Consider the following 12,415-nt stretch of genomic DNA (forward strand, 5'->3'; position numbering starts at 1 on the left):
AAGACTCACAAAAGAGGAGGCAGTCTTAACTTCACGCAGTTACACTGACTGTGTTCTTGGTAAGTGGGATCATTTCCTCTTTTACTAGACAGGCGTGAGAAAGTAAAGGGATGACTGACTGGACTGGAGTCCAAAAGCAAAAACCTGCCAGACATGTGCTTTTAAAAATGATCACATATCTCAGTTCATGGTCCGTTGATAACCAGGCACAATGGTCTAGATGTGGGTTTTAAGACATTTGTGGCATTTTACACAATTTATCATTTTCCTTTATCCTATAAACAGCTTTTTGAATAATGTCACATGTTAATCTTATTAATTCTGCTCTACAATGTAAAGAGATCTGCCCAGAAAAGTGCATCACTTCATGCTCACTGTAAAGTTTAAATACACTCAGTTCTGCAGATGCTGCAAAGGAAGGTCGAACCATAAAAACGCTGTTCAGTCACTATTGGTCGTTGTGAGCAGAAGGTCAGACAAGGCAGAGGGATAAAGATTTAAATTTGTTGGCAAGATGGAGAATCTCATCTGACACGAAGGAACCAACCCCACCACAACTTTCCACTGACTCACACAGTATCAGGTATGTTGTCTGCCATAAATTAGACCAAAATGTGCTTAAGCAAGTGCCAATGTTGGACTTTATTAACAGCAACCTGTCCTGGCCAGAGGACCATCTGTAATAATTTAATGAATGCAATCATTCAATAATGTATTGACGCTTTAATTACATGTATTGATAAAACGTAACTAAAAATATTGGGATGGAATAACTTACTAAGCACAATTATCTGTCTCTTCTATAATAGACCAGGTATTCAGACAATTTCTTTGAGCTACTGCTGCTAATTTAACATCCTTATGAACACACACACATCACACACAATAAAGTGTAGTTTGAAAAGTGTCATTGAAAACACAGATTTTTAGAAAAGTAAAGAAAATGAATATATTGTATTTAGCATGAGTGCTAAGCCCTATGAGTTACGCATCACATCATTTCCTTCCTTTATTTCTTTGACTGTTCAGTTCATTACTTTGGGCTATATATGACATGTGAGCACTGACCATGAGGAGTTCTTTCACACGCCAAAGGTCAGTGGCATCACTTACAGAACAAGAAGGACCCCCCCCCCAAACACTCACTAAGTCATTTACCTCATTCCCTATCAATTATTGACATGCAGTTGTCAGATGAAAAGGCAGCCAGACTTTCCGTTGATCTGTTTGATGAATATTTCAGCTGACAAACTGGCCACCTGACACTCTGCACCAAAGCAATGTGTGGTTAGAGAGAGGTCGCTCATTTCCCCACAGTCATGCACGTATGCATGCACATGTACGTATATACAGTTACAATGTTGTTGTTGTTGTTACTATTCTGGTCTAAATACTATGTTTTCAGTAAGTGACAAAACACTCAGTCAGTTTGTCAGTGTTTAACTTATAATAATACACAATTTAAAGACTAAACAGCTCATAAACCCTATAACGATTGAGTAGAATAGAAATGTTAATTTACTTAACTACTATATTTAGGTATAATTCTAAGCTAGTTGTATTTTTATGCTCATGTGAGGTCAAATACAATGGTAGGGTCCATTTTGCTGAAAAATAAGTACTTTTGCAGTACTTCTGTACTTATACTTGAGGAACATTTCGAATCCTATCTTGCTCTGACAACACCATGCAGTCACATCTTGGATTCAATAAAGTCACTCAGCCACAACATGAAAGAGGAGCCAATAGAGTTGTGTTGAGCTGCTGATGTGTTATTTATGTCAGGCTCAGTTTAAAAGCAGCCTCTATGAAGAAGACACACCCCATAAATTTTTCTCTGGCCCCATAAGCAGGTCAGAAAAGCACCAATATTTCCTCTTTATTGGAAACAACTGAAACAACATGCTGCCATAAAGGGGGCCTCAGAGGTGAATCTGAAACACAGGGAATGGCAGAGAAAGCAGGCTGCTCGGAGAGCTGAGAAGTAGCCACACAATGTGCTTGTCGGCTCATATTGGTGCATTTTCTCACAACTCTCGCGCCAGTGAGTCACAAACTCCCTGTGCTTCATCACAGGTCAACTTGGAAAGGAACTTTAAAGGGAGATGTAACAAATGATTGCAGTCTCCCAGGTAATTCATATCTGCTAAAATGCCATAACCCTCTACATATCCTGACCTCAATCTGGAGTCTGCGTGTTGAAGGCCCATCTGAGGGAGATGGTATCGATCTGAGCAGGGGCTCTGGCAGCGTCAATAAACAACGGGCTTCAGGCTTCAAGGCTGAGGAGACTCATCTCTATTTCAGCTGGAGGGTCTGCATCTGGATACCTGCGCTGGGGTGTGGCCCTGGACAGATGGTGGGACGTGTTTTTCCTGCTGAAATCACTGCAGGTCCAGCTCCTCTGTGAGATCAAAGCCGGTGATACCTTCCCTGCTGCTGTTTCATTCACATTAAATAACACTTTAAAACCACAAGCTCACACTTTCCTTTAAATAATTACAATGATGTTAAAGGGCATAGTAAATAGGAACCTACCAACTAACATTCAACATCTGCAAGAGCAATTAACGCTTAACCAGCAGATAAATAGTTTTTACATCCACATTCGAGTGACGTAGGACGGTGCTGACTTTGGCTCATTAATCAATAAACAACCCAGCCAATATATTTGACATAGACTAATGAAATAATAATCATCAGAGGAGCAGGAGGAAGAGGAAGCAAACGCAGGCTGCATTTGGTCACTTATTTACACATAAAACAGCTGTAAATGAAAATAAAACTATGTGGACAATCCTCCTGGACAGTTTTGTTGCTGTCTTGTTTTCTTGCTTTTCCCTCTTTGCTGAGAAAGTTAAATAAGTGTGCCTCATATATTTAGAGTCAAACTGAGCTCACTTTGTGCTAAGCAGCTTGTCAATAGCAAGAAAAGAGGCGCGGTGCAGGAGAGGAAGTCTGATAAAATGGCTTTTAATTACCAGACAGTGAATGCTGGCCTTCCTTTTCCACTTTCTCCTCCCAGCTAAGTCAGGAGTTTGATTTCTGATAATGTGGATTGCTGACTGGGCTTCATCCTTGTTGCCCCTAAAGCAGAAGGACCTAACATCAAGTCCTGGGAGAGTATGTTTGACAAAGTGCCATATAGATCCTCTGCTTTTCATCAGAAGACACTGCTGGAGGAGGCATTAATCAGAGCGCTTGATAGCCCGGCTTTGCTTTTTCCCCTTTACTCTCCTGTAACAATTAGGCAAACTAATAATTTCAGGCTTCACATGGAAACCAATGAGTGTTTAACACAGCTGTTGGTTTAGATGTAAGGGATGAGATAACTTCACAGCAGGTCGATGCAATGAACTTGTAACCTTTGTAATAGACAGACAGACAGACAGATGCATTACCTTTTAAATGAGATGTTAACAACTGAAAGAGAAGTTCAGCATTAGGCCGATCAGAAGTGGAGACTTTTGTTTTAGCAGCCAGTGAAATCCAACCTACTTCAATGGCTGGCACGGCGCACGTCACGTCCAGCCAGATCAGAACAACCTTTAACAAGTTCTTATCATTACACAGAACCCCGGCCAGCAGTCTTGGATATCAGATCTGTGAGCACAATGCTATAAATTAACAGAAAAAGAGACTTCACTTTGTGGGATCAATGTCTTGTTCTTGGAACTGCAATCAGAGCTCCTTGGTGAGCAGGCAGAGAGACTGATGCAGCTCCTCAATCATAAGGCTGTAATCAACAACAGTTGCTCCTTTGTTTTACATTCAATTATACCCTAATGACTCATACCAAGTGGAAACCTTTAAATACTAATGCTGTGTTAATGTGGAGTGAAAGTGGCGCAAACATCTTTGAATGCTTGAAAAGCCACAGTCATAAACATATTCCTGGTATACTTCCTACTTTTTAAAGACATTTTGCTTTTTCATCCTTATACCAATGCATTTCTTTGTGAGCGTCATCCATACTATATGATTCAACATTTAAAATATTGATCTATGGTCAGTTTAAAAAGTGCTTGTTCTTCCTAAAAACTATACTACATAAATTATTGCATGTTCAATATTGTACTTAATTATCATACTTGATCTCACAGTGATGTTACAGCGTACTGTAGTCCAAGGCTACGCTCTCTTTTGATTGAGAGCTCAATAATTCAAATTCAATATAGAAAACTGAGTTAAACACGTGCTTTGTGTGACACCCAGTGTTGAGCCTCTGTGCACTTGTCTTTCCTTTTTTTCCCTTTAAAGCTTTTAAATGTATTACATCATGGTTTTGTCAGGAGTGAATAATGACAACAATTTCACATAACATGCACTTTAAATATATGAATGACATAATTCAGTGCACATTATTCACTATACAGTATATTTCAATTACAGTAAGTTAAATTAAGACATTAAAAAATGTAGCTATTGGCCTTGACATGACTGGAAACCTGAGCCAATTCCCTGTCTGGGGAAAGCAAAACCACAACCTGTTAGTGGTACATTAAAGTGTTGTTTAACATGTCATGCGAATATGTAATAAAAAGCGTCTGAATGCATATAATTTCTTTTTATTAAATTATTTATGGCTTGCAGATAAGATCTTTTGCTGCACAACACTGATCACTGGTCTCCTCTGGATGTTACAGGCCACCAAAACCTGAAAACCCGTGTTTTAAACGGATGCAGAGATGGTCTTTTATTTTGAAAAGCCAATTGCGGATGTTGATTCGGAAACGCTGTTTTCTTAAAACTAGCTGCATGGCTAAATTTCTCTGCTAAAACTGTGTAAAACTTTACCTTAGAGAGCGAGAGAGCACAGATTTAAGTTAAAGGTCAATCGGTCATGAGGCTATGGTGTAACTTTAGTGTTGGCAGTAACTGAGCTCAAATATTAACGTTTTAAAATCTCCGCATCTCTTAACGTCACAGCGCTGTTAAACAGGATGCTAGCATGTGTCGTTAGCAAACCAGTGCAGGAAATTAGCTCGTTTAGCTAGCTTAGACAGCCAGATAAGTCCTATTATGATGCTTAATTGTTCCATTTTATGCTGATATTCGATTATAAAACATCTACGCTAATGGACACCGAGGCTATAGTGATCCGTATAAAAACGCCGACAGGGGACATGGACTCGTCCGTCGACTGTCCATCTCTTCTAAACTTCAATGACCTGCTGGTAAGTCCTAAATGCTACACAGCTAGCTGTAGATAACTGTCACTGTTCAGGCCACCTGGTGTCAGCAGGTTTTAGTTTTTAATGTTGGCTGTAAGACGACACATCGACATTTTCTGAGACTTTCGGTTTCTAAACTGAGCAGCCAGCTTCTTGAGTTAAAAGTATGCTAGTCCATCTAACTTCTCTAAACCAATGCTGCTGTTTCTACAACACTGACCTCACATATTAAAGGATAGATTCGCAATTCTTGAAGTTTGTCTTCAAATAATAGTCAGGGGCTCATGTGAACACTGTAAGAGGGGTTGTGTTGCTTGATGTGACCTCCTGTTCAACTGGATCCCTTCCTGCAGCTCCTAAAGTGCAGGACAAAATCCACAGTTATGCGAAAAACAATGTTTTTTACAGTTTATACAAAGCTATTTAATGGTTACAGTGGGGAATTAAAATGCTGCAACTCTGGAAAACAACCACTTTATGTGACTAATTTGGAAAGTTTGAAGCTTAACTATCTAACTGTCTGTGAGCAGAGATGGGATTGTGGATTTTGTGTCCAATCGCTTACATTAGAAATATGTAGGGAAGGGATCTCTTAAAGGCCAGTAACATAACACATTACTGACACAGGTGGGAGTGAACCTATCTTTTAATAAACCTACATAGTTCTTTGTTCTAAATCTCTGCACTACTTTTTAAATCATGTGCTTTGTTGTTGTCCCTTTATGATACACTATGCCAAACATTTCAGGTTGCAATCAGAGATGTGATGCCTGAAGCCACTGTTACAGCCTTTGAATGTAAGTATGTGCTTCAAATGGAAACAGGGACTATACACCGAAACAAGGTCTAACCTATCTTACAGTATATTTACAATGTCATGGTTATGTATGGAACATGAACTACATAAAAACAGTAAAACATCGGCTTATGAATGAGAAAATATCAGTGCTTTACTGTGTAAATGGTCTTATATTGCATGCAGAATTGACTGTTTTACTTCTAAAACATTGTAAAAACACATTGCACATCATGGAAGCTATTGGTAAATTATGTTTTAAAATACATCTACTACTGTTAATACTGTCTTATTCCCTTGCATTCATGAGATCCAAACTACTGCAGCTGAGTTGTTGCTTTTCTACCATTTTGTTCCTCCACTTTCAAAATGAGTAACTTAGTATGACTTTGCTTTGAAGGTTTTCGTAATTGGAGTGAGTTGCATCACTAGTTTTGCTAATGATCCACAGATAACACTTAAAAAATATGTATAATAGGTAAATTTATTCATATTGAATCCCAGATATGGTAAACATGAGAATAAAAAAAATAACAAAAATCACAATAAAAGCAAATCTAAACTGGAACAATCAGGTCTAATTACTTTTTAATATTAAGACTGCAGCTCCAACTAATGGCAACAATAGATTAGAGCAGAGATTCCCAAACCTGGTCAGGTCTGTACCTAATCCAGCTAGTCAGCATTAGGGAAGGTAGCGATAGTTGGAAAACCAGCTATGTAGGCTTTGCAGGCTAGGTTTAAAACCCCTGGACCAGAGAAACTAAAAGTTTAGAAATGTAAACAGATGATTAGCGCAGTCAGTTCTCATTGTGTCACGTTACACCGACAACAGCGTGCAACAGAGTGTTTTGCACATCTGGTTAAGTTTTAAAGTGTCTATATAACCTACAATATGTGCTTAACTAATGTCAGCTTGTGGGACCTGTTGGCATCTGATTAAGAATTGATTGCGGACAATGTGTCAGTTCTGGTACCAAGTCATGCGGGTGTTGATTTGTACACACAACTGGACGCATGCGTAACTCTGTAACAGTCGCTTTTAAAGTATATTTTCTCTACCATAAGTACAGTAGGCTAATGTCTCACCCATAAGTTGATCCCGTTTAATAACAGAAATATTCTGCTTTGACAAATGTTTATGGTAAATATAGCTGTATATTTTTAAACTGTGTTTAAATATTTTACTACTGTCATTCATTTACCATCAGTCTACTGTGTTTATTTGTTTTTGTTTTTCAGACGAAGATGAGGTGGGAGACAGAATCACTGTAAGAAGTGATGAGGAACTCAAAGCCATGTTGTCATATGTGAGTGTATCAATACATAACAGATCCACCCCACAATTTATATAATGTATTTTCTGGTTGTGTTTTTAATGATGCAACACTCTTCCTGTTTATTTAGTTTAGTTTTTTTCCTTTATTCGAATGTGTTTCTAATGAAAACTGTTGACACTGTGGTCAGATCTTGCTTTTGCCATTTCTGTCTACAGTGTGACTGTAGTTTATATGACTTCCACTGCATGTCTCAACATTTCACCTTGAGGAATTCTATCTCAACTTTGTCCAGCTTTTACAATCCTAATTAGTGCTTTATGAATATAGAGGTTTTCACACACTGTGCAGCCCCTAAACTGACATGTTTGGGGTTTTGTTTTGTTTTGTTTTGTTTTATTTCTCGTGACCACGCAAAACTTTCTTGTGAGCACAAGAAACTATCTGCTGCGTACCACAAACTTTCACTTAAGCACCTGATCGTTTTTCATGAGAACCAGAAACCAGTTGTTTCATAATTAAGCGAACGCCTTCTTTCCTGACATGTTATCCATTCTCTTTATGTACATCCACCTATATCCATGCGGTTGACCAGATGATTATATTTGTTCATAAATGAAGGCAGGACTGATGTATCCCTTGCACTGGTGTCGTGCCAAAAAGAAATTATCCACCAGAAACTGATTGTCGTCCACAGGAGCGTGCACAGCCTGTTAAAGCCCTATCTATGGAAGTCACTTTTTAGGGGCTCCGTACAGGACAGAATAATAAGGAAATAGTTTTAAATGTCATGTATAAAAGTCAGACAGATAGACATCCCAAAACCATTACGCATAAAACAGTCTTTCAAAGAAAACATGTGATATAATGAGGTGTAGGAGGTAACTTAGGCTCAAACCCCCAAAAAAACAAATATATAAAATATACAAAAAAAGAATTTTGTAGTGATATACCCCCACGTCTAGTTTTATCTCGTCTAAGTTATAAAAAATAGCTTATTGATTGTTGTCAGCAACACACACACATAAAATGCACATATTTCCACTAGCCACGAGCACTAGCACATTTTAGTTTTCCACCATACTTACTGTTCATGCCATGGACAGTAAGAGTAATGGCGTGTAATGGGTTTCTGTACGAGGTACACTGAAAGCTAAATGAACTGTCAATTTTTATTATTTATTATTCAGTACTTAAAGTTTTGCCTCATTAAAGAACAACCCCCCTGGGCTGCAGAATTGTTCAAAATCTACTTTCATCTGTGGATGTCTTTTACCCCCCATCAGCTCACAATGATGCTGCTAGAGCCACAGGCACAATTTACACTTCTTGTTTTTTGTCCATTTTTATCAAGCATTCACTTGTGGTTGCTTTTTAATCATTAAGTAGCATAGGGTAGCAGGGTGATTAGGCAAAAAAAGAGGCAGTTTTGCCGATGAGTGTTGTATAACAGCAAAATAAAAAAGCATTGACCCCAGCCAGCTTTATTAGTCACAGATCCAAATAAAATGTTTTGAGGTTCTTTAGCAGTTTTCTTCTTGCTGAGTTGTATTTCCTGTTTGAATGGAAGTAGCTTTTCAGAAAGTCAAGTTTGAGCAATTTTCTGTCTTTTATGCATTGTATTATAAACTTTCTGGAAAAGGAGATTTGGAATCCTAATGGATCTTATTGGATAAATAAAAGCTATTGAAATGGTACTACCAATTTTAACGTTTAAGTAAAATTATGAAGTAGATTGACAGTACTCTTGTTCCATTCTTTCTTGTATTTTTAAGACGGTGTTAATTTTATTGTAATACTAAAATTTCATTCACGATTGACCAAATATCTAGTGTTTTTTTATTTTATTTATTAATGAAGTAGAATTTGCAGAACTACAAGCTCCAGCTGCAGCCATCAGTGGTCCTGTGACATCAGTTACCTCTAGCAAAATAATTTTTTTCCACATCAATCAGTAGATTATACTATATATGTACAGTACATTCTATTTATTTGTCAGAAAAGACAATAATCATATAAATAAACATATACGGTCTATTTGTTTCATTTTGTAATGGCAACCTTTTGTCCAAACACATTGGAAATGTCTTAACTGCATATTAATTTATGACCCTGACCTGCACCTCACATTACCCAGCAAAATATTTAGTATCCACGACCGTGCACTGCTTCGTCCACATATTTCAAAAGCCATTTGTACAATGAATTTTTGGCAAACAAATCCAGGAGCCCTGTAATGGATTTCTGCTCCTCATGGGACAGCCAAGTGTACAAAAAGCTGCTGATCACCTGGAAAATACTGGACTCACTAAAACATAATTTTCACTAGCCTAGTACTTTAAATGTCTTATACAAGGGTTGTGCGTTTCAGCAGTCATTTGCATTTGTATTTAGAGGATTTTTTTTGTGGTTGTTTGCTGTGGTTGCCATTTGTCCTCCATAGAGACCCCAGTGGATTTTTGCCTCACTGTTATTAATTCCAGGTGAGCAGACAGCCATTATGTGAAATTAATTGGAATTAGGGGGACCAACATGTTAGGTGAAAGGTTAGATTATTCATTAGTGTCTTATAGTTGCTTTGTGTTTGCATGTGTGTATAAAAGCAGGGTTTTAAGTATGCTTTTACTACAGTTTTTTTCTTCTTCTGACAGTACCTAGTGTAAAAGTCAGTCCTTATTGCTTATTAAAATTAATGCTCACATTCAAAACTTAATTAACATCATTCTACTGAGGCCATTTATTGTAAAAAGTATCGCACATCACTGAGAACATTGATTGCTACATGCTCCTGTGAGACCCACTAGTCTTCCAGGCATCTCTAATCATTGTTCGACACCTTGAAAGACGCCCCTGTTCAAAGTTAAAGACTGGCCTGTGTCAGGTGCTAAAAAAAAAAAACATGTGACCTCATCTGTTCCTCGCTCAGCTCCCCCTGGAGGTAGTGGCTCTAATTCCACTATTCTTACTCCCATTTCCCCTTAGTCTGCTAATGATGATGAGCCCCAGTCTCTGCTCTCGCTCTCCCACTTGTCCCTTAAGGCTGAGCGATGGTATTTGGGATCGGACACTGTTTAGTTATTGGCCAACAATGGAGAATGTCTTTTAATAACACACCTAGTACAGATTAGGTGGTAATTGCAGCCTTAATCAATAAGCTAGCTGAGCGGAAAATTAAAGGTACATGAAGCCCGTCCCCCCCAACACCCACAAACACACACACATGTTTTTTGGTATTAGGCCCATTGTTCAGATGTGGCCTAGTGAGAATGCTGGAGGGCGAAAGCAGAGGGCTAGGAGCGAGGAGGGATCTGACAGTGATAAATAGGCCTTTTAATAACAGCTGTGCCACTTGGGTAGCCATTCTGATCCATTCCCATCCAAGCCACTCCCATCATCCTCCCTCCCTCTCCCACTATGAGAGAGCAAATTTACATATCACTGCGATGACTTGGTATTTCATAGTGGGTCATAAAATTAATGGGAGTACAGGAAGGCATACATCTTCAAAAGTGTCCGGCTGTGTTTTCAGTAAGGTCTTAATATACATTTGTGTTGGTCTTAAACCTAAAAAGGGAGGGGACCTACATAAAACACATGCACACAAACATACACATGCAGTTTAACAGATGGTTTGGTTAACTGAAACATCAATTATTGCATTGCCTTGGCAAGCATCTGAGGGGCTCCAGTGTGTGTGTGTGTGTGTGTGTGCACGTGTTAGTCCTGTAGGATATGAGTGTTTGGTGAGCTGTTGACCTGGAGGAGAAAAGGGTTAATGCTACACTCCTTCAGAACAAGCCCACAGGGCATTGGTCCTCATCGGCAACAGATTTCAGCACAGCATGCTCTCATTTTTGGTAGCACTGTGGATCAATTCTGATGACATTTAAATAAACATTTTGTCTGTATAAATTCTTTCATTTTAGTGCAAAGTCAGATTGTAAATTTAATAAGACCTTTCTTAGTAGGATTGAATTATGTTTTAATCTGTTAATATATTTGCACAGGGTAAATGTTTTTATTTGTTTAATAAGCATATTTAAGTTACAGGATGGGTAAAAATCACTTCAGTCCACTGCCTTTCTCAACTATTTGCTACTTTCTTTTATCCATATAGTACTTCAACATAATGAATGAACAACGCATGAATGGAATGCTGCCGGACCCTTTGCAGATTTTTCCAAGAGGTACAGAGTGGCATGCTTTAATTACTCTGGAATTAATCTAATGTTAAATATATAAAATTAGTCACACTTTCCTAGTCTGGAACTGAGATTTGAGTAAATAATTTCTACTGTTTCCAGACAATAAGAGAATGGTAGCGTTTGGTGGATAGAAGTAACAATGCAGCCTGTGGACAACATAAAATGATCATTCTGTTTATATTCTGTTATTCTGTAACTCTATATTTCTTTTCCTTCAAGGAGGCAGCCTTGCCCAGATTTTGGGGATTGTGTCATTTTTTTCTTTAGTGTTGCTTTTTACATACCTTTTCTACATCTATATACTCTATAGTTGTCTCACCATTTGAAGTCATACATAATCGCTAACAGGCCCCAAGGGCAAAGTGACAGGACATTATTGTATCTATATTTTACACTGTATCTGACTCTGTAGTCTTTTTTTTTTCTGTCGTTCTCTTTGCTTTATCTCTATGATTCTGTTTTTCCTTCCTACCTTCTACCAGCTGTCTCGGGAGTCCAACATCTCAATCACTCTCTGGTCTACAACTAATTTCAGAGTAACCCTCATTTCATTTCATCTTTTTTTTTTCCTTTATAAAGAACTGATTCCTTTTCAGCACATTTGTAAATGGCCTAGTGATGTGTTCTACAATCTAGTCAATTACTGTTTCAGCCGGCAAGACTCCAGGGATCCGGAACATACATGGCCTGAAGGTACCTATCTCAATAATTGTTTCAGCTGCCGTACACAGAGAACAAGCGGAGGGGAGGGGAGGGAGGGAAGCTGAGGCAAATGGATTGGTAACGCTGTGTTCCACTTCTTGAAATGTCAATTGAAGTCAAGGTTCTCCTTTTCTTTCACTCACTCTCTTGCTCCCCTCATGTATGGAGATGGCTGGCTGCAGCTCTAGTGGGGCTCCTCTCTGTCCTTTCCTGCCTCTCCATAGCGTGTAGTACTAAGATAGTCATTTAAGAGCGCAATGT

General features: G+C 38.5%; 1 protein-coding gene across 2 annotated transcripts in view; it reads left to right on the plus strand.

The window, feature by feature from the left end:
* The first annotated feature begins 4,727 nt into the window (after window positions 1-4,727).
* map2k5 (mitogen-activated protein kinase kinase 5) overlaps window positions 4,728-12,415 on the plus strand; it is a 45,708-nt gene continuing 38,020 nt past the window's right edge. For both annotated transcript variants that reach the window (XR_003299903.1, XM_026378356.1), the window contains exons 1-5: window positions 4,728-5,177; window positions 5,923-5,971; window positions 7,213-7,280; window positions 11,365-11,434; window positions 12,105-12,145. Coding sequence is in view for 1 of the 2 variants with exons in the window: in XM_026378356.1 (XP_026234141.1) it covers window positions 5,046-5,177; window positions 5,923-5,971; window positions 7,213-7,280; window positions 11,365-11,434; window positions 12,105-12,145 (360 nt within the window). In the remaining variant the exon portion in view is untranslated. The remainder of the gene's footprint in view (window positions 5,178-5,922; window positions 5,972-7,212; window positions 7,281-11,364; window positions 11,435-12,104; window positions 12,146-12,415) is intronic.

Source organism: Anabas testudineus, chromosome 3 (genome assembly GCF_900324465.2).
Source record: "Anabas testudineus chromosome 3, fAnaTes1.2, whole genome shotgun sequence".
Classification (NCBI taxonomy): Eukaryota; Metazoa; Chordata; class Actinopteri; order Anabantiformes; family Anabantidae; genus Anabas; species Anabas testudineus.